The 17110-nt window shown below is 56.2% G+C and overlaps 4 protein-coding genes across 6 annotated transcripts; 1 reads left to right on the top strand and 3 right to left on the bottom strand.

Annotated features, from left to right (window-relative positions):
* Positions 1–81: 81 nt before the first annotated feature.
* Positions 82–2509, bottom strand: H310_05788. 2 transcript variants are annotated; one of them, XM_008870611.1, is made up of 11 exons: positions 1889–2509; positions 1728–1828; positions 1623–1679; positions 1421–1570; positions 1314–1364; positions 1155–1249; positions 906–1110; positions 768–861; positions 497–723; positions 354–438; positions 82–311 (listed from the first exon to the last, which is right to left on the bottom strand). In XM_008870611.1, exons 1-11 carry the CDS (start codon positions 2472–2474, stop codon positions 187–189), a joined length of 1776 nt encoding a protein of 591 aa, XP_008868833.1. In that variant the 5' UTR covers positions 2475–2509; the 3' UTR covers positions 82–186. The 2 variants fall into 2 exon arrangements, with proteins under 2 accessions (XP_008868833.1, XP_008868834.1); XM_008870612.1 differs by having other exon boundaries at positions 354–723.
* A 720-nt stretch (positions 2510–3229) lies between these two features.
* H310_05787 (hypothetical protein) lies at positions 3230–4455 on the top strand. Its single transcript, XM_008870610.1, has 2 exons — positions 3230–3835; positions 3898–4455. The coding sequence occupies exons 1-2, from the start codon at positions 3269–3271 to the stop codon at positions 4423–4425; spliced, it is 1095 nt and encodes a 364-aa protein (XP_008868832.1). The 5' UTR covers positions 3230–3268; the 3' UTR covers positions 4426–4455.
* Positions 4456–4593: 138 nt separating this feature from the next.
* Positions 4594–5645, bottom strand: H310_05786 (hypothetical protein; the record flags this gene model as incomplete). Its single annotated transcript, XM_008870609.1, has 6 exons — positions 4594–4778; positions 4833–4997; positions 5044–5130; positions 5179–5234; positions 5293–5336; positions 5395–5645. The coding sequence occupies 6 exons, from the start codon at positions 5643–5645 to the stop codon at positions 4758–4760; spliced, it is 624 nt and encodes a 207-aa protein (XP_008868831.1). The 3' UTR covers positions 4594–4757.
* A 59-nt stretch (positions 5646–5704) lies between these two features.
* Positions 5705–16940, bottom strand: H310_05785. 2 transcript variants are annotated; one of them, XM_008870608.1, is made up of 6 exons: positions 15719–16940; positions 15574–15674; positions 14834–15517; positions 9408–14781; positions 9068–9357; positions 5705–9017 (listed from the first exon to the last, which is right to left on the bottom strand). In XM_008870608.1, exons 1-6 carry the CDS (start codon positions 16856–16858, stop codon positions 6083–6085), a joined length of 10524 nt encoding a protein of 3507 aa, XP_008868830.1. In that variant the 5' UTR covers positions 16859–16940; the 3' UTR covers positions 5705–6082. The 2 variants fall into 2 exon arrangements, with proteins under 2 accessions (XP_008868830.1, XP_008868829.1); XM_008870607.1 differs by having other exon boundaries at positions 9408–14784; positions 15719–16936.
* Between the last annotated feature and the right edge of the window lie 170 nt (positions 16941–17110).

Raw genomic sequence — 17110 nt, 5'->3', positions numbered from 1 at the left:
GAAGTCCACCAATCACAGATCGTTCGGAGGCATTTATTCGATACTTCGAACTTCGATGCATGTAATCGGATAGTCGGAGCATCCGGATGCGCAACAACTGTGTTGGGCGGCACCAAGCTCTGAAGGATGGAACGATCGATGCGGGGATTGGCATGGCGGATGCACGACTAGAGTTCATTCACGCGCTTAGTTGAGAAGACTTCGCAGCACAGTCTTGACGTTGAGCTTGGCGAGGTGCGTGTACTTCTGCCCTGTCCCGACAAACATGATGGGCTGCCCCGTCTTGTATACCATGGACACGGCCGCGCCAACTACACAGGATGAGTCCCTCTCCGCGCATCTTGCACATATACCTTTGTCATCGATCGTGTCAAATTTCGTAATGACGATGCCGTCGACACGACGCGGCACTTGGCGGTCCGAGTAGTCGACCAGCGCCTGCGCATTCGGATGTCAACACTTCGCCCATCTTAATAACGCGAGGAACCAAACAAACCCGATCGAAGAGCGAGAGCTGGTCGATCCCGTCGTTGCCCACAAGCGCTTCCCCCACAAAGAGGACAAGATCAGGGTTGTTCACGGACACGAGCTTTGCCAGTGCACGCATGAGCGGTTCGTTGTTTTGCATGCGGCCGGCCGTGTCAATTAAGACGCAGTCAAACCCGTTGTCGTTGCCGTACGCGATCGCATCCTTCGCCACCGACGCAGGGTCCTTGGCGTATCCTACACGCTAAACCGTCATACTCGGCCGCCTCCAATCGCCGCACCTCGCTCAAACAGCGGCACATCCAAGACCTTGCAATGCTGGTTCAGCTGCTCGACGGCCCCCGATCGAAATGTGTCGCACGCGGCAATCATAATCTGGAAAATTCCGGTCAATCAGTCGTGCGATCCTTTCAACGTACCTTGACGCCTCGCGATTTGAGGTAATAGCACACTTTCGACAAACTGGTCGACTTGCCAACGCCGTTGACACCCACGAAGACGATGCTGAAGCACCGGCCTTGGTCGCGCGCTGCCAGGACTTCGCGCAGCACATCCGTCGACTTCTTCGGCGTCAGGATGCGCAACAGCGCGGCTTCTAGTGCTTTTTGCACCACCGTTTGAATGCTGTATCGAGTCAGAGTCGCCATGGACAAGGGTATTTGTCGCACCGTGTAAAGCTTTCGAGGCGTTGGCCGACCATTGTCGAGATGACGGATTCGCACAACTCTTGCGCCACCTCCGTTGCGACGTTCTTGCTGATCAACTACTCAATGTGGAGTGGTCAAACGGTCAGATCTGTGGCGGCACACACCGATGGACAACTGTACCTGCTGACGGAACTGCTCCACGATGGGGGCCACGTCCTCGCGATCCAAAATCTGCTCCAGGGTAAGGACGCGAATGGCCAACCGTCCCTCGTGCAGTCATGGAATACCTTGTTGCCGGAAATGGACTGCAAAAAGTCTCCAAACCGTGTCTTGCCAAAGCTCCAACCGGTCGCCCCGGCGTCCGAGTCACTCCCGGACACGTTGGACGTGTCGCTCTGCTCATCGTCCGACTCGTCGCCGTCGTCGACGCCGCCCTCCTACATGGCAATGGCATGTCAAGCGATAGAGAAGGACTCGGTAGCAGCTTACACCAATCAACTCGTTGCGGCGTTGGGCCAGCGAAGCCTCTTCTTCCTCACTATTTAGCTAACGCGTCGGGTGAGCACGAGTATGGGATGGCCAGGACGGACGCACCGAGCGCGATCGATCAAGTTCGGCCATTTCCTTGGACGAAACAGTCTTTCGGGGGTCGTGCCACACTGTTCGCGCCTTGCCTCCTTTGGGTTGCGTGGATTCTGACGACAGATGGCCATGTCTGCGTCATCCATTCTGGTGAACGCACGGAACGAGTGTACCTTCTGCGTCCTTCTTGCTCCCCTTCTTCTTTCCTGCGCGTGGACCGGTGCGCATAGTTCGAGGTTGCTTGGACCCGCTGCTTCCGACCAGTTTGAGGTCATGCTTGAGTTTCTCCAACTCGCCGTCACCGTTTCCGTCATCTTGCGCGCTGCGCGTGAGGTCAATCTCGGTGGACGAGACGACGGCGGGAGCATGAGCCGTGATAGGGCGTTTCGTTTTCAAGTGTCCCGACTCGACATCGCGGAGGATTCGGTCGAACGTTTTGTCGAACGAGGCGAATGCCTTACGCGTGCGAATGTCATCGGCAAAATGCGCCACAACTTCCCGCTTGAGACGCTCGAGGAGCTCATCCACATACAAAAGCTGGAGAACTTTTTGATACACGACGACGAGCACGAGCTGGAGCTTGTTCTCCAAGCTCCAACGCATCTGGTACGATTCATAGTTGAACTCTTTGCGTCCAAGACGCTCTTCCAATAGCACAGTCTTGACCAAATGGTCAACAGGATTGCCGCGAAGCTTGCACATCGAGCGCGACCACAGGACAGTGCCGCTTTGGCTGAAGATGGACACGTGGTCGAGCATGTCGTTGTGTGTCGGGGAGGCTGTCGATGGAAGAATCGAAATGCCGTTATGGAGGTTTACATCAGAAGACACTACTTATTCAAAAGGGTTATTAATATATACAGGTACTCCATATTGTTGGTTTCCCGACATATCCGGATAAAATAGATCCCTCGACGAGCTGGGAAAATCATGAGAAATGTTGAGATATGTTGTGGCTGGTTGGAGCACGGGTTACATGTCACCTTGGCACTAAGAGGTGCTCGTAGCACAACACACAACATGGAGATTTCTCGCGTACTTGTATACAATACGTTGCGCTGTTCACCACGCTTTTTTTTGTGCAGTTTGTTCCTTCTCTAACATGTCACGTTGGTGAGCTTCGTAGGTGTTGACGAAGGCAAGAGGACTCGCAAGGGCTCCAGTGGATTGCATGAACGTACGCAATACGTTTACCTGTGTTCTGAAAGTAGTGGCGGCAGGAGTCCAGGTGCGCACTTGGCTCGGTCCACGGCGGTAAGTGTGGTTTTCAACGAACAGACGATATTCTAATAAAATTGCATTCATGACGTCTGATATTTTAATTCTACTTTTTCTATGCGTGAACCGACGTCATTGGATTGGGAGCGAAACGTCATGTACTCTGGTTATACATTGTCCACGGTGCAAATAAAAATGACGAGATTAAATTTAAACTGCACGTTGATGTGTATACGCTTGGATTCGTCAGAATGAATATATTTATTCAAACAAATTGGACCATTCAATTGTTGGCACAGAAATCCAATGAGTTGGGTGGCGACGGGCATTCTGCGATGCCGTCGCCCAAGGCAACCTCCGGAGCAGCGGCTCCTGCGGCCGATGTCGAGTTCCCGACCTTGACGGAACTCAAGCATTCGATTCCGAATTCGTGCTTTGAGTCGGATGCTACCATTTCACTCTACTACGTTTTTCGATCAGTAGCATTGACTGCTGCGTTGATGACGGGACTCACTCATGCCCGCGCTGCCGTCGCCGACTGGATGGTGCTAGACCTCCTGATATCCCTTGCGTACGTGTACGTGCAAGGCGTGGTGTTCTGGGGCGTGTTCACCATTGGCCACGACTGCGGACACAGCTCGTTTTCTCGATACCACAACCTCAACTTTATTGTGGGCTGCATCATGCACTCTGCGATCTTGACTCCATTCGAGAGCTGGCGCATCACCCATCGCCACCACCACAAAAACACGGGCAACGTGGACAAGGACGAAGTGTTTTACCCGCAACGCGAAAAGGACGAGTACCCCATGACCCGCAAGATTGTGTACACACTCGGTCTGTCCTGGTTCATCTACCTCAAGCAAGGCTACGTGCCGCGCACCATGAACCACTTCAACCCTGTACGTTTTTTGCCTTCATCACGAACCTAAGCGCTTGAAACTTATGGGTGTTCAATGCCTAGTGGGACCCGCTCCTCGTCCGTCGGACGGCCGCTGTGATCGTGTCGCTCGGGTTCTGGCTGTCGGGGGTCGCGATCGTTGGGTACCTGACCCTCACCTTGGGCATCAAAACGATGGCTCTGTACTACTTTGCGCCTCTGTTTGTGTTTGCCTCGTTTCTGGTCGTCACGACCTTTTTGCACCACAATGATGAAAACACGCCTTGGTACGGCGACTCGTCGTGGACGTACGTCAAGGGCAACCTGTCGAGCGTCGACCGCAGCTACGGCTGGCTCGTCGACGAGCTGAGCCACAACATTGGGACGCATCAAGTCCACCACTTGTTCCCGATCATCCCGCACTACAAGCTCAATGACGCAACAAGCCACTTTCGCAAGGCCTTCCCGCACCTCGTCCGTGTCAGCAACGAACCGATCGTGCCCGCGTTCTTCAAGACGCTCGATTTGTTCGTACACTATGGCATCGTGCCGGACAACGCGGAAATCTTTACGCTGCGCGAACGTGCTAACTCGGTGAAGAAGACGCTTTAGATAATACACTAGATACCTTTTGGTTGTGCATCCAGGTCGAAACACACCCTTTGGTCGCCTTGAGCGCTTTTGGCTTCGACTGGAGCCACACAATTGAGCCTTTGGAGTTGGCCCTTTCCTTTCCTTTCACCCGCGGCGCCGAAAGCTTCGCGATTTTGGCTAAACCACGTTGTGCTTACAGCAAATCCAAGCACAAGGCATGTGCATTTCGTGAACAAGAGTTTGCATTTGTTTGGAAGGGTGAGTGTCATGACAAAGGGTCGATGTACAGCCCGGGAATGCGATCATGAATGCCAGCACCGTCCCACTTGAAAAGAGCCGAATCGCTACGATCAGTCCTGAAAGTCTTCCATCTGCAAGTGCGTTGAGGAGGTGCCGTAATCTGGCAAACAGCGAGCGCATGGTACCTCGTAGAGCAGGTCGGTGAGGAGGTCGTTGATGCGCTCGATGATGGCCGTGTGGGTCGATTGCATTGACTCAATAGACGATTCAAAGAGGGAGACAGACGAGTCGTCTGGGTTGGTGCTGACTTGGCGCTTCAGTCGCATCTTCTCCAACAACAACGCAGATGTCTAACGATTCGATCCTGTCATGCACATGAACGAGGCCAAAGTTTACCAGAAGAAGCTTTTCCTTTTCTTCGCCTTGGACTTTGCGCATGATGGATGGAATCGACAACGGAACTTGCCTCGTGCGAAGGGAACTCTGCAACATGAAGGATATCTGAGAGAGTCGTCACGTGTCATTTCGTACCTCGATCGCATTGATCTGGTTGCTGATTGATGCAAATTGCTTGGTAATGTTTTGTGCTATTGTGATGATCGAGCGTGCAATGAATGCCTTGTCATCCAACGAAGGGCAACGTACAAAATTGCGGAAGTGAGTCCGTGAACATGTGCTCCAGGAAGCCCCTATGACAAAGTCACCATCCACCGACGAAATTCACACATGAACGAGGAAGGTGCGTACTTTTCAAACTGCTGGTAGACGTGCACGCGTTGTTCTTGGCAAGAGCGGAAAGTCGTGACGAGTTCACGGACACTCATCGTCTCCAGCTCTGGTTCTAACGCTGGGTTCAGCGCGTCGTCAACTTTAAGATCCAAGCATCGGCTTGCATTCTCTTCGACACATGCAGTGTGGTGGTGTTCGTCGTCACCTTCGTGCGTGTGCTTTGTCTCCACGCGCGCGCTCAAGATGTCCAGACACTTTTGGACGTCCATCCTACGTTTCCACTTGCAAAATCTCTCCGGATAATCCCTTCCAATTATCCGAACCGTTGGATTCTGCATCCCGATGGGCCAATTGAGGTACACATGCGAGTACTGCCACAAGTCGTTCACGGACACGACTGAGTCGCGTCGGCGGCACACGCGCGGTCGCATGCACAAGATGAAGGTGAAAGAATGGTATGATCGTTTCCAACGACCACCCTCCACAGTCGCATCCATGCCCTGGACCGCCGTCAACTCGGATGATGCGTCCACCCACCCGCTACCTCTCCCTCCCTCCATGGTGCCAGCGCCACCGCACGTATTCTCGCACTATGGCCTCGCAGACTGGGGCTAATGTGCGAACTCCTGGTTAATTGATACGTTAAGAGTTCTGTGTATTCATCCGACAGAGCAGTCGAGTCGACTCCTTTCACCGTCACCGGACACTACCTATGTATGTCGAAGTGCTTGAGAGGCTCGTACATCTGCCGCAGCGCGAGCGTGGCCTCTTGAGTTTCCGGGAAGAAGCTCAAAAAGTAGCCGAGCTGACGCGTCCATGGCAGCAGGAGTCGCCGCATGTCGAGGCGCTGGTTGGCAAAGGCGACGGTTGTTGGCGCCACCACATCGACGCGGAGACGATTGAAGATGGCTCCAAACACTTCGTGGCCGAACACGACGCCGTAAACCAAATCCGCCAGGGTGATCGCATGCCGACCGGCGCTGCTTCGGATCCCATACCAAATCAATTCGTCCGTGATGTAGTAGAAGTCAAAGTAGAGGGCCCGGTAGGCATGGGCAAAGTTGTCGTGAAAGGTCAAGTTTTCGTGGGTGGTTGGGTGGTGCCGCGGGCTCACGGGCAGGACATGGTCGATTGCGTTTTCGAGATCGAACAGCATGGACGACGCATGTTGGGCAGTCAATGCCGTCGCCAACCACTTCCAGAATCCGCTGTACTGGCGTAGAAACTTGGCAATCGTGTCTTCCAGCGTCGAGAATGGATACGCTTCGCGCAGCTGCGGCGCCACGTAAAAGCTCGACGTGTTGCTCGGGGTGAAGCTCAGCGACACGTGGTAGTGTTCGGCGAACTGCTTCATGTTGTAGAACGCAATGTGCTCCTTCACGCTATGTTCCCACTGCTGCCGATTCTTGCGCAGAAGTTCCAAGTTGGGACGGATCTTGAACACGGCAATGTCGCTCGGCTCGAGCTTGACCATCCCGGTCGAAGCGTGGTGGTGGCCAGGGTCGGGCGCGCCAGTCGCAGCGCGGAAGATGTGGTGCACCACAACTTCAAAAAACATGCTGTCGTTGCGGATCGCCACGTGTGCGTTGGCATGCTGTCGCGCATTCTTCATCACGAGGAACTTGGGCTCGATTGCACAGCCGTCGCCAACGAGGACGCTTTCAGGGGCCATGAAGCCCATCCCCAAGAACGTCGGCTGCGACGGAAAGTACGGCGCGGCAGGTTCGTGGTAGCTAGCGGCATGGCCCACCGTGGGTTGCGTCCGTGCGATGTGGAGGTTTACTTGGGGGTAGTTGCAGATGGCCTTCAGGAACACCGTCTCGCGGAAATCCTTGACGAGGCGGCAGTTGATGTAAACTTCGATGTTGCGCACCCAGCTGATCGAAGGCGCTTCCGGGGTTTGTGTCCGTGGTGCCGGCCGAAAGTTGAGAAATACTTGGAGGCGAGCGTACGCGGCCAACGTGACCGATGAAATTTCGTTGAACGAGTTGGGAGACATCGAGAACCCGACTTCGTGGGCGCGGCCGTTGCTGCTCAGCATAAAGTCGAGCGAGAGGCTGCTAAAGTTTTCCAGCACCAGCGAGTGGTTGTGGTACAGCTTGTCGTAAAAAACGTCGCCGTATTCGATTTCGAGCTTGCCGGACGCGTTGTCGCCGCCGAGGAGGTCTTCGCTCGACTTTCGTCGCTGCCGCTTGGAGCTCGAGTAGCACGACACGAGCACGCGGAAGAGGTTGTCGGCCGCTTTGTCCTTGGACATGGCGCGCAGCGCATTCAAGTCTGCGATGACTTCCAATTTGACGCGAATGAGCTTCAAATCGGTGGGGTTGGTGCAATTTTCAAGCACGACAAACGTTGAAAAGACGCCGACCACGTCGCGGACGAACCGCAGCACGATCGTTTGAAAGTTGACCACTGTCCCGTGGGTGCGGCTCAGGTGGAGCCACGCCTTTGCATTTGAATCGGCCAAGTACAATCGGTACTCGACCTCGCGCTCGACGTGGAGCGAGATTTCCCACTCGACGTCGCCGCCACTGCGCACAGTGTGCTGGCCCACGTCAATCACGTACAAAGCGTTGTCCAGCGTTGAGTTCTCGGCCGGCGTGCACCCCCGCAGGGTAATCAAGTCGGATGCTTTCTTGTCGTACGATGGGGACGTGGCCACTGACGATGGGTCTGGGGACGCTTCCTCGTCGTCCGTGGTGCACTCAAACGACGCTTCACTAGGCAGGACGGCAGGAGAACATTTGGCGGCAGATGGTTTGGACAAACCAGACGACGGCGGCGCCATCGACGACATCAAGTCGCCAACGGCCGAGGAGGTGCTCGACAACACCAGTCCCGACGGACGTCGCTTGTGCGCGGATGGCATCGACGACGCCGTCGAGTTGATCGCGACAGCGCCGAAGCGAGGGGCGTCCGACTCCAACGGCTGAGTATCGTCCAAGTTCACCACGAGATCGATCGTGGCATGGGACTGATCGTTGTCTCGTACAATCACTTGCATGATTTTGACGTCACCGCTTTTGGTGGACGAAAGCGCGGGCGGCGCGCTCTCCAACTCGACCGTGACTTGCAACGATTCACCAGGAGGCAGGCAGCCGTGGTCCGGGGTGCATTTGCCCACGAGAACATCCGTGATGATGTCGGGGCTGTCCTTTGCGAGCAAGAACCGACTCGTGGAAAATCGCTTGGGCGTCGATTCGATCGAAAACACGAGCGGTGCCTTCGTCGACGGGTTGTAGATCGTGAACGCGCTCTTGTCGTCGGAATGAACTCGGTACACGCGGGACATCTCGTGGTGTACCGCACTCGCTTGAAACGACAGCGATGCCGTCGACACGGTAAATGTTTGGCCCAGGACAAAGCTCCCATAGACTTCAATGCGCTCCGAACACGACAGGACCACGTCAGAGCAGCACGCTCGTATCAACACCACCCCCAACGGCACGGCGTCGTCGAACCGGTTCGTTGTAGACGCGCCACCGTCGCTGCCTTTCATCGTGGAAAAGGGCAAGGTCGCCACTCGGGACGCTTGCACGAGTCGACAGGTAATGCGGACGTCGACGCGCTCCGCCGGCGCCAGGGTTAGAGACGTCACAGGGGTCTTGGATGACCGCGACACGATTTCCAGGTCCAAGAGTCTAGGGAGGGCCCACCGTCAGTGACTATTGTGCAAAGAAGAGCATTGTACTGCTCCAAGTCGGCAAGCGTGTTGCATTGCAGGTGAATGTCGACGCTCTCGTCAAACACGTTGACGAGGGTGCAGAGCAGCCCGACCGACGACGTGGACGGCACGACCAGCGGCTCGAAGTACCCGACGCACGTTTCCATCGGTTTGGACGGGTTCACCCCACTCGGCTCCAACGACACGTCAATGTACTTGGCAATCACATGCAGCTGGGTGACGACGCGCTCGACGTTGTGGGGATTGTTTACGTTTGCAATTGTAAAACTGAGCTCGTGCTTGCCGGCCGTCAGGCACTACAGTAGCCCGTCATGGTTTGGACAAGATAGCAACGAGAAAAGCATACCTCTGGGAAACACTCGATTTCGAGGGTCGCAGTGTCGTAGCCGTCCAGTTCCCATGCAATCGGGGCACACACGCGTTGTGCCAACTGCTTCAGCGGTGGAATACAAGTCGATCCAGAACTTGCCCACGCTGCGTCGTGTTGTGGCCGAGGCTGAAATGCCCGCGCGGTTGCTTCGCGGATGTCCACCAAGCGGAAGCAAGGCGGCAACGCGCCCACGTAAAACAGCCCTGGCATCTCCGACAAGTTTTTCACTTCCACTTCAAACGTCTTGGGCTGGCCATATCCAAGCTTTCCCAGCAACACCGTCCGCGTCGGAACCGACAAGTTGGACTCGCCAAACGTGCCCGACACGTGGACAAGTCCTAACGTCGTCGCTTCGGCAGTCCCGCACTCGTCCTGGTCTTGGAAACTCTGCAGCGCCACGAACCCATGGGCAGGAATGTTGTGACCTGCCTCGATCACATCGAGCGGCAACGACGGAGAGCTTGCGACGGGCGCAAACGACACAGTGAGATCCGTTGTCGACTGGGGCGGGCACGTGCCAACGTCCCCAAAGTAGAGCATGTGGTGGTTCGCGTGGTCAGTACTGGTGGCTGGCATCACGACGTCCGAGGTGGACAACGCGGAGGCGTTCAACTCACGGGCGTTGTGGCCGTCAATGGTCCTTGCAAAGGGCTGCCAGTCGGTTGAATTCCCCTGCCACACAAACTGGAGTGGGAGGTTGCTCAAAGGTCGCAATCGAAGGACGGCCACGGATCGATTTGTCACGGATATCGTGCGGGTGAGCGGCGTGTGAAGGTAAATTCGATACCGCCGTCGGGTCGTGGTGTGCGCCTCTGCCAACGACGTTGACGGAGCCGGCGGGCCAAACAGATTGTCCGCGCGGACGAGGGGCAGGTCGCCAAAGTCGACTAGGCCGCCGCCGGACGCAGTCTTGATCGAGACGGTGCCGTTGTCGACAAACAGCACGACGTCCACCATATTGACGTTCATCGGATTGAACACATTTTCGACGACGATGCGGCGCCGAAAGTACCCGTGGGTGTACGCCATCACGCCAAAGTCGATTTCGCTGCTCTCGCCCGGAGGAATGTCGCCCTTTTCGTGGCGTAGCGCCACCCGCAGGCTTCCGTCGTCGTCCGAGTACTCGTCGCCTTGGGTCACACGCAGACGGTACCGCAACGGCAGGGACTTGCTCAAATTCACAAGGTCAAACTTGCCTTCGTGAACCTTGCAACGCGTGAGGCGACCCACGTTCGTTTCGGTCCCGAAATCGAGCAGCCGCGACGACACGCTCGCCAAGCTCGCGCCGGCGACGCCGACAAATTTGACCGTGAATTCCGCGGCCAGCGTGCGCTCGTCTTCCTTGTCGCGGTGGAGCTGAATGCGGATGCCCCCGACGAGGTTGCGCGCGATCCCCGTCTTGAACGAGTCCGCCGGAAGTCGTGGCCTGAACGCAATGAACAGGTCCAAACTCTCCATGCCAGGCAGGATAATGTTGGTGGCTTCGTGCTGGAGAGCTGCGTCTTGGTACACGTAGCACTGCGTCTTCAAATTGGACGACGCGCTCAGGAGCAACGTTTCGGTCACTTGCGAGTCCAACGTGAGCTTGCGGACTTTGCTAAACTTACTGTTGTTCTCGCCTTCATCGCCGGACGTGACGTAGCACGGCCCAATGTTTAGATCGAGGAGTTGACCCGTCATGTGCGGATCGAGCTCGGGAATGCGGACGTACACGGGCCGAGTCACGCGCACGACGACGCTGAGCGTGGTGAAGTCGAGCTTGTCGCTCAAGTTGCGCACGAGGATGTGTTCGGATCGTTTGCCCGACACGATGCCGGTGTACGTAAACCTGATCATGGTTTTCCCGCCCGCTTCGATGCGACCGGTTGGGTTGTCGATCGCGAGTTGGCTTGGGTCCTCCGAGCTCACGAGGATCAAAAACTTGATTGCGTGCTTGGACACGTTGCAAATGTAAAAGTGCGACGCGGTTTGGGTGCCAAGCTGCAGTTCGCCCAAGTCGATGCGGTCCGAGTCGACGTGGAGCGACCGCGGCTTGGATTTCACGATGGCCACGTCCAGAGCTGACGACACAACAGCCCTCCCATTCGAGCCCGTGCTAGAAAAGACGAGTTGGCCGGCTGGTACGTCAGCGTTCGGGTTCATGCTAAGCACGTCGAGTGGAAGGACTTGACCAAGTGGTGCGCTGGAAACTTGTCCCGACTTTGCTGAAAACGACCACTTAAACATCACGGTCACAGTCGAGTCTGGCGCCAACATCAGCGTGATCGGCAGCAACGTTGGCGAGGACGCTTGATGCGGCTGAAGTCCTTCTTGGTCCGCCACCTGCACCGAGAACACAATCAAGTCCTGGATCACGTCTGTGGCGACCCAACGAAGCTCGACTTGCATGGGCTCTCGAACGCGGAGGTGGGCGTTCCATCCAGGTGTGTCACAAGGCGCTTCGTCGACTGGCAGCAGCAGCATGTTCCCTCTCGTGCTTCCGAGTTGATCGCCCTTGAGCTCCACGCTCAACTCGTGGTGGCATGGTTTCTGCTTCAGCGACGACGGCATGGGTGGCAGAAGAGCCTTGTTGGTCGTGCGGCAGTATGCCGCCTCCCCTGCTGGCGTCCGCAGGAACACGTCCGCTTTGTACTGGAGTTCCTTCATCACGTCTTTGTTCTGTTGTTCGTAAAAGAGAAATTTGCCGTGACCAAACACTGGAACAGCCCCAAGTGCGGAAGACGCCCCCGCCTTGCCCTTGCGGCGCTGTCCGCGATGGCGAATGTTTGGTTTTGGGGCATGGGTAGTCGGAGTCGCGAGGTCAGCAACTTGCTGAAATATCACTTCGCCGACAATGCGACCCGTCGCTTCGGGTTCCAACGTAAAGTGCAAAATATTGGGCTGCGTCGCAGCCGCGGCATGCAGCGCCATCGTTTTGTTGCGGCTGTTGCGCCTCGCGTTGTATTTGGATTCAGTTTCACTCTCGGTGTCGCTGTTGCCACTGTCGTACGAGGACAGCGATGCAGCACCGGCGGCGGGGGCCAGCAAGCCTTTGGGCGCGACGGGAGCGGCGACCTCTTCGCCACTCAGCAAAGCCTTGACATGGGTGATCTTGGAATTGAGTTTGTCGATCTTGTCGTCCTTTTTCTTCGTCACGGCAATGCGAAGCTTGTGTTCGAGCTTCTCGAGTTCTTCGTCGAGCTTCTTCTCTTGGGCTTGCGTGATATTGGCCGCCGGGACGTCATCCATGGAGAACTGGAATGTCGGGCGAAGCGACGGCGCCGAGAACCCTGCGGCCAGATCGACTTCAATCACGTACTCGCGCTTCTTGCGACTCATGTTACGGATCGTGACTTTGAACACTTCACTCTTTTCGCCAACCAAGCACGTGCCCACGTTAATGGGCTGGCCCGCTTGCGGCAGCTTGAACGTTTCCCGCTTCACGACTTTGGCCTTGATCGTGATGTAGACCGAGTTATCCACGTCCTGGACGTTGACGATCTTGAGTTTTTCTTCAAACGGGCCAGCGAGTGTCGGTTGGAATTCAAAGTGGACTTGGCGCGTGCCGAACGGCTTGATCACGCCATGGGCGCCGTCCTTGATTTCAACGAATCCGGACGAAATCGACCCAGTCTTTTCGACCATATAGATCAACGGAATCGCCGACCCGTTGTGAATCAAAACCTTCTTGGAACTCTTCGAGAACGTCGTGATTCGGCCAAAGTTGATGTTCTTCTGGTTCACGTTTAGGACGCTGCGGCACACGCGGGACTTGAGGAGGAGCTCTCGGACCGACGGTCGCGTGTCGAACGGGTGGTGCACGTACGCGTCGTGGTTGAGTTTCCCAATCGGTTTGTTGCCACCCGCGGGGAGCGTGATGTAGACTTTGAATTTTTCGACGCGGGTCTTGTCTTCGACGACATCGCCAATTTTTGGCGTGAAGACGGCGAGGATCGGGAACGATCGCTTGGGGGGAATGCGCAAGTTCCATTCGGTGGCGGTCGATATCGGCACAATCTGTTTCTCCTGCACAAGGGCGTGGAAGCGCCGGACGCGCTCGCGCACCATCGTCACCACTTCATCTTCATGGTCCCAACGCCAATTGGTCTCGAAAAGGCCGAGAACCTCATGCATGTCACTGGGCACGATCACGCCGTCCACGTATTCGATCTCTCGCTTGACTGGAGTCGCACCAGTCGATGGTCCAGATGTGCTCAAGGCCGCGCCGGCAGGCTGTCCACTCGACAGAGGCGCGAAGAGCTCGTCCACCAGCAACGGTTTGGATCCCTTTCGCTTGAGAATATCGACAAGGCGCGTGGACGACATTGCTGGTTTTGGCTTCGGGACGAGTTCCGACACGCAGCCAATGGAGCGACGACGCCGGAGTGGCAATTTTCCCCGCACGTCCTTGCCCGCGGGTGGAAGGTTGATCATCGACGGAGGGGACACAAGAGTCGTCGGCGTCGTCGACAACTTGGTCGTGGCGTCAGCTACACAGTAGAGCTGGAGACGGGACAGGTCGCTCGACTGAATCCGCAGACGAAGCGGGGCGTGGGTTATGTTTTCAAGCATGAAGACCTTCATGCCCATCGAGTTGGCAGCGACGTGCTCAAAGTTGAGAAATGCCGACTTGGACGGCGTCACGAGCTTGTAAAAGAGTGAGTGGTAGATCACGTGGTGCGCGTCCATGTTGCTCGACCGGACGCACACGGTGGCAACGTTGGCTTTGTTTTTCAAGTTCACGACCGACACGATGCGTGAGTAGTTGGGGTTCGTTTTGCGTGGAATGATCTCAATCTTGAGCTCCATCGACTGTTTCGGCCCGAGGGTGATGGCGTCGTTCGGGACGGTCGAGATCACCTTGGACACGACGGACGGCTTGACGACCGTGGGTAGCTCCGAGTGGTTGGTCAGCGTCAGCGAACTGCTCTTGAACTCGCCAATATTGCAATCGCCCAAGTGAAGAGTCGACGGCGACAGAGTGACGTACGAGGTGCACGTGCGGGCGCCGACGTTCAGGCTCTTGCCGAGGCTGCGATCGTACATGCGCTGGGTGGCCCCGCCACCCGTCCATCCTGCGCCACCACCGTCGATCGTGTAACACCGAAAGTTCAACCGAAAGCTTTGTTTGGTCAGGCGGCAGCACTTCATGTCCAGTGCGTCGTCCATCGCTTTCAAGGGAGGACAGTACCAAACCAACACGGTGCGCTCCACGCCTGGGGGCAGGTCCAGTGCTTCGACCAAATAGTTGTTGACGTGGTCACCTTCTGCCGTCGACGACGCCACCGACAAACCTTTCAACGTTCGACTGGATCCACTTTGAATCTTTTTCTTGGACATTCGCTCTGGCGATGAGCACACACTGGCTCCACTGCTGCAACAAGATTCAATTGAATCGGTAGTGGAGATCGAGTTGGCCGTACCTTTCGACGCCAGATTCGACCAAATCTTTCATCCTCGACAATGCCCGGAGCGATCGCTGCTTTGTCCTGATACGAGTCGACATGGCTATCGCTTTGACGATGCTCCCATCGTCTTTCGGCGATGCCACCACCGGTACAGGCACTCCTTTGTCCCCATCAAACACCATGTCGTCGTCAATATCGTCCGCTTCACTTAGCAGCTGATCGTCGAACGATCCGCGTTTGCGGGGCGTGTACATCACCGACTCGTCGTCGTGGAAGTCTCCGTCTGGTTCGTCCGGCTCGTCGTCACTGTCCAAAGCGCCTTCGCCCATGGTCGGCGACGATGGCATCACGGACGAAGGGGACAACTGGCCCCCGACACTTCCGCTCTTGGCCGGCGACGTTGGCGGCGACAGCGATAGCCGGCGGTCCGTTTCCGATGGACTCAACGGCTCGTCCAAACCAAATCCCATACGAGAGCGCGTCGACCGCATCGCGTGGCGGTTCGTGTGCGCGAGTTTCAGCTCGAACGTGACTTCCTTGGGGCGGTCACTCAACAGCTCAATGTGCAGCGCGACCTCCGTCATGTTCTTCAGCACAAGAACCTTGGACGTGGGGAACCCCGTGTAGCAGTCGCCAAAGTCCAACAGGCCACCGCCCATCAGGTACGACCCGTTCGGGTCTCGGATGGACAGCCCTTCGCTGCGCATGCAGCACATATTCATGTCAGCACGCGCCATGCAACGATCGCGACGCACCGATGATGCTCCTTGGACGCAATGGCGTGGATTTTGAGTGTCTTCACATTGCGTGAATTGTGCATGTTTTGGGCGAGAATTTCAAAAAATTGCTCTCCCACCTGTGGACAAATTTGGCGACCAGCACAACCGTCATGCGAGTTACCTCCATCGGCCGAAATGTGACGCGAATTCGCATGTGGCTGTACGCGGCGACCGTAAACGGGCTTTCCCCCAGCGCGTACCCCGTGTTGTAGTCGGAACACGTCAGGAGCTGCTTCTCCGTTGCAGTCACGGACGACGTGACGAGGCGGAAGATGAGCGGGATCTCCGATCGATTCCACACGGTAAAGTCCTTGACGTACGACCCACCAGGCACACAGTCGTCAAAGTGGAGTTCTTTGATGTCGAGGCGAAGCAGCGATCGACAAACGTTGCCTTGGAGCGGCACGGCAATCGTGGTGGTAGACTCTGCCAAAGAAGCGGACGGCGCACGAGTCGGCAGTGCTCCAGCTTGGCCAGATCCAGAATTGTTGGCATCCAGCACCGTCGTGGAGAACAGCAGCCGCCCCGTGAGCGCAATCAACGACGTTTCGTGCAAGTGAAGTCTTTCATCGTCGGACGAGTCGTCGGTGGGGCGGTTGCTGGACAACCCGGACGACATGGAAGTCTGCGACGGCATCGTGTCGAATTTGACGCACATGGAGAAGATGATGCGCTGCGCTTGGTTCGGTTGAAGGACGAGGGAGTCGATGAGGCCCATTTGGTTGAAGAGTTCGTTGAAACCTTCGTCTAGATACGTCGTGTCTGTCGTGGACGACGCAATGGACGACTTGGAGTGCGATCGCGTGAACGGATCGTTCTCATGCAGGTCGCAGTCATCCATTGGGAGAAGGTTGAGGTTCTCATTGTGCGTCTGGAAGCCCCATGTCGTCGCGAGGAAAGGTTTCCGAATGTCCGCCTTCATATCCACACGGACTGGGCATGATTGTAGATTGACGATTTCAAATTGCCGCAAGTTGGACAAGTCCGATAAGTAGATGTCACCGAAACTGAACAGGTTCGCTGCGTCCACAACAGATGACGGAAGCACGCGAATGCCCAGCGATGGACGGACGAGTGATGCGAGCGGCATGGATGGGACAGTCGGTTGTCCAGTGGCAGATGTGGGCGATTTCTCCCGCGGGAACGATCGATGTAAAATGGGGCTGGTCGTTGAGCGCTCCTGCAACGCAGAACCTGCTTCATTGTCGTCCATGCTGTAACTTGGCTTGTCGCCACCACGCCTTTTATTCCTCGATGGCATTCTTCTAGAGGCTCTCCTGCGTCAGCGACGAATGTTCGATGGGGACTTCGCGTCCGCCGGCGCGACGTCGGATACCGCGTTTCGCGAAAGTTTGTGCCATTGCACGGCGAATTTGCTGAATTTTAGCCAATCCAAGCGCGATTTCTCTGGATGCTTGGTGTGGAGGATAACCTTTGAAATTCGATACTTCTGACAACGTATATGTTACTCCTTGGGGATTTCCTGTGAGAAATATTATTCTGAATTTACTGT

Source organism: Aphanomyces invadans, assembly GCF_000520115.1.
Source record: "Aphanomyces invadans strain NJM9701 unplaced genomic scaffold supercont1.10, whole genome shotgun sequence".
In the NCBI taxonomy this organism is placed as follows: domain Eukaryota; phylum Oomycota; class Saprolegniomycetes; order Saprolegniales; family Verrucalvaceae; genus Aphanomyces; species Aphanomyces invadans.
This window is presented reverse-complemented; position numbering and strand designations above follow the sequence as displayed.

What these genes read in the sequence shown, in the direction of transcription:
- H310_05785 (XM_008870607.1), bottom strand. Translation starts at nt 16,858, where the DNA reads ATGCCATCGAGGAATAAAAGGCGTGGTGGCGACAAGCCAAGTTACAGC. An exon ending in GCGTCCAAGGAGCATCATCG is followed by an intron (nt 15,518 to 15,573) that starts GTGCGTCGCGAT and finishes CTGCATGCGCAG; the next exon opens with CGAAGGGCTGTCCATCCGAG. An exon ending in GTCGAATCTGGCGTCGAAAG is followed by an intron (nt 14,785 to 14,833) that starts GTACGGCCAACT and finishes ATCTTGTTGCAG; the next exon opens with CAGTGGAGCCAGTGTGTGCT.
- H310_05787 (XM_008870610.1), top strand. Translation starts at nt 3,269, where the DNA reads ATGCCGTCGCCCAAGGCAACCTCCGGAGCAGCGGCTCCTGCGGCCGAT. An exon ending in CCATGAACCACTTCAACCCT is followed by an intron (nt 3,836 to 3,897) that starts GTACGTTTTTTG and finishes TTCAATGCCTAG; the next exon opens with TGGGACCCGCTCCTCGTCCG.
- H310_05788 (XM_008870611.1), bottom strand. Translation starts at nt 2,474, where the DNA reads ATGCTCGACCACGTGTCCATCTTCAGCCAAAGCGGCACTGTCCTGTGG. An exon ending in TGGAGCAGTTCCGTCAGCAG is followed by an intron (nt 1,250 to 1,313) that starts GTACAGTTGTCC and finishes CACATTGAGTAG; the next exon opens with TTGATCAGCAAGAACGTCGC. An exon ending in TGTGCCGCTGTTTGAGCGAG is followed by an intron (nt 724 to 767) that starts GTGCGGCGATTG and finishes TTTAGCGTGTAG; the next exon opens with GATACGCCAAGGACCCTGCG.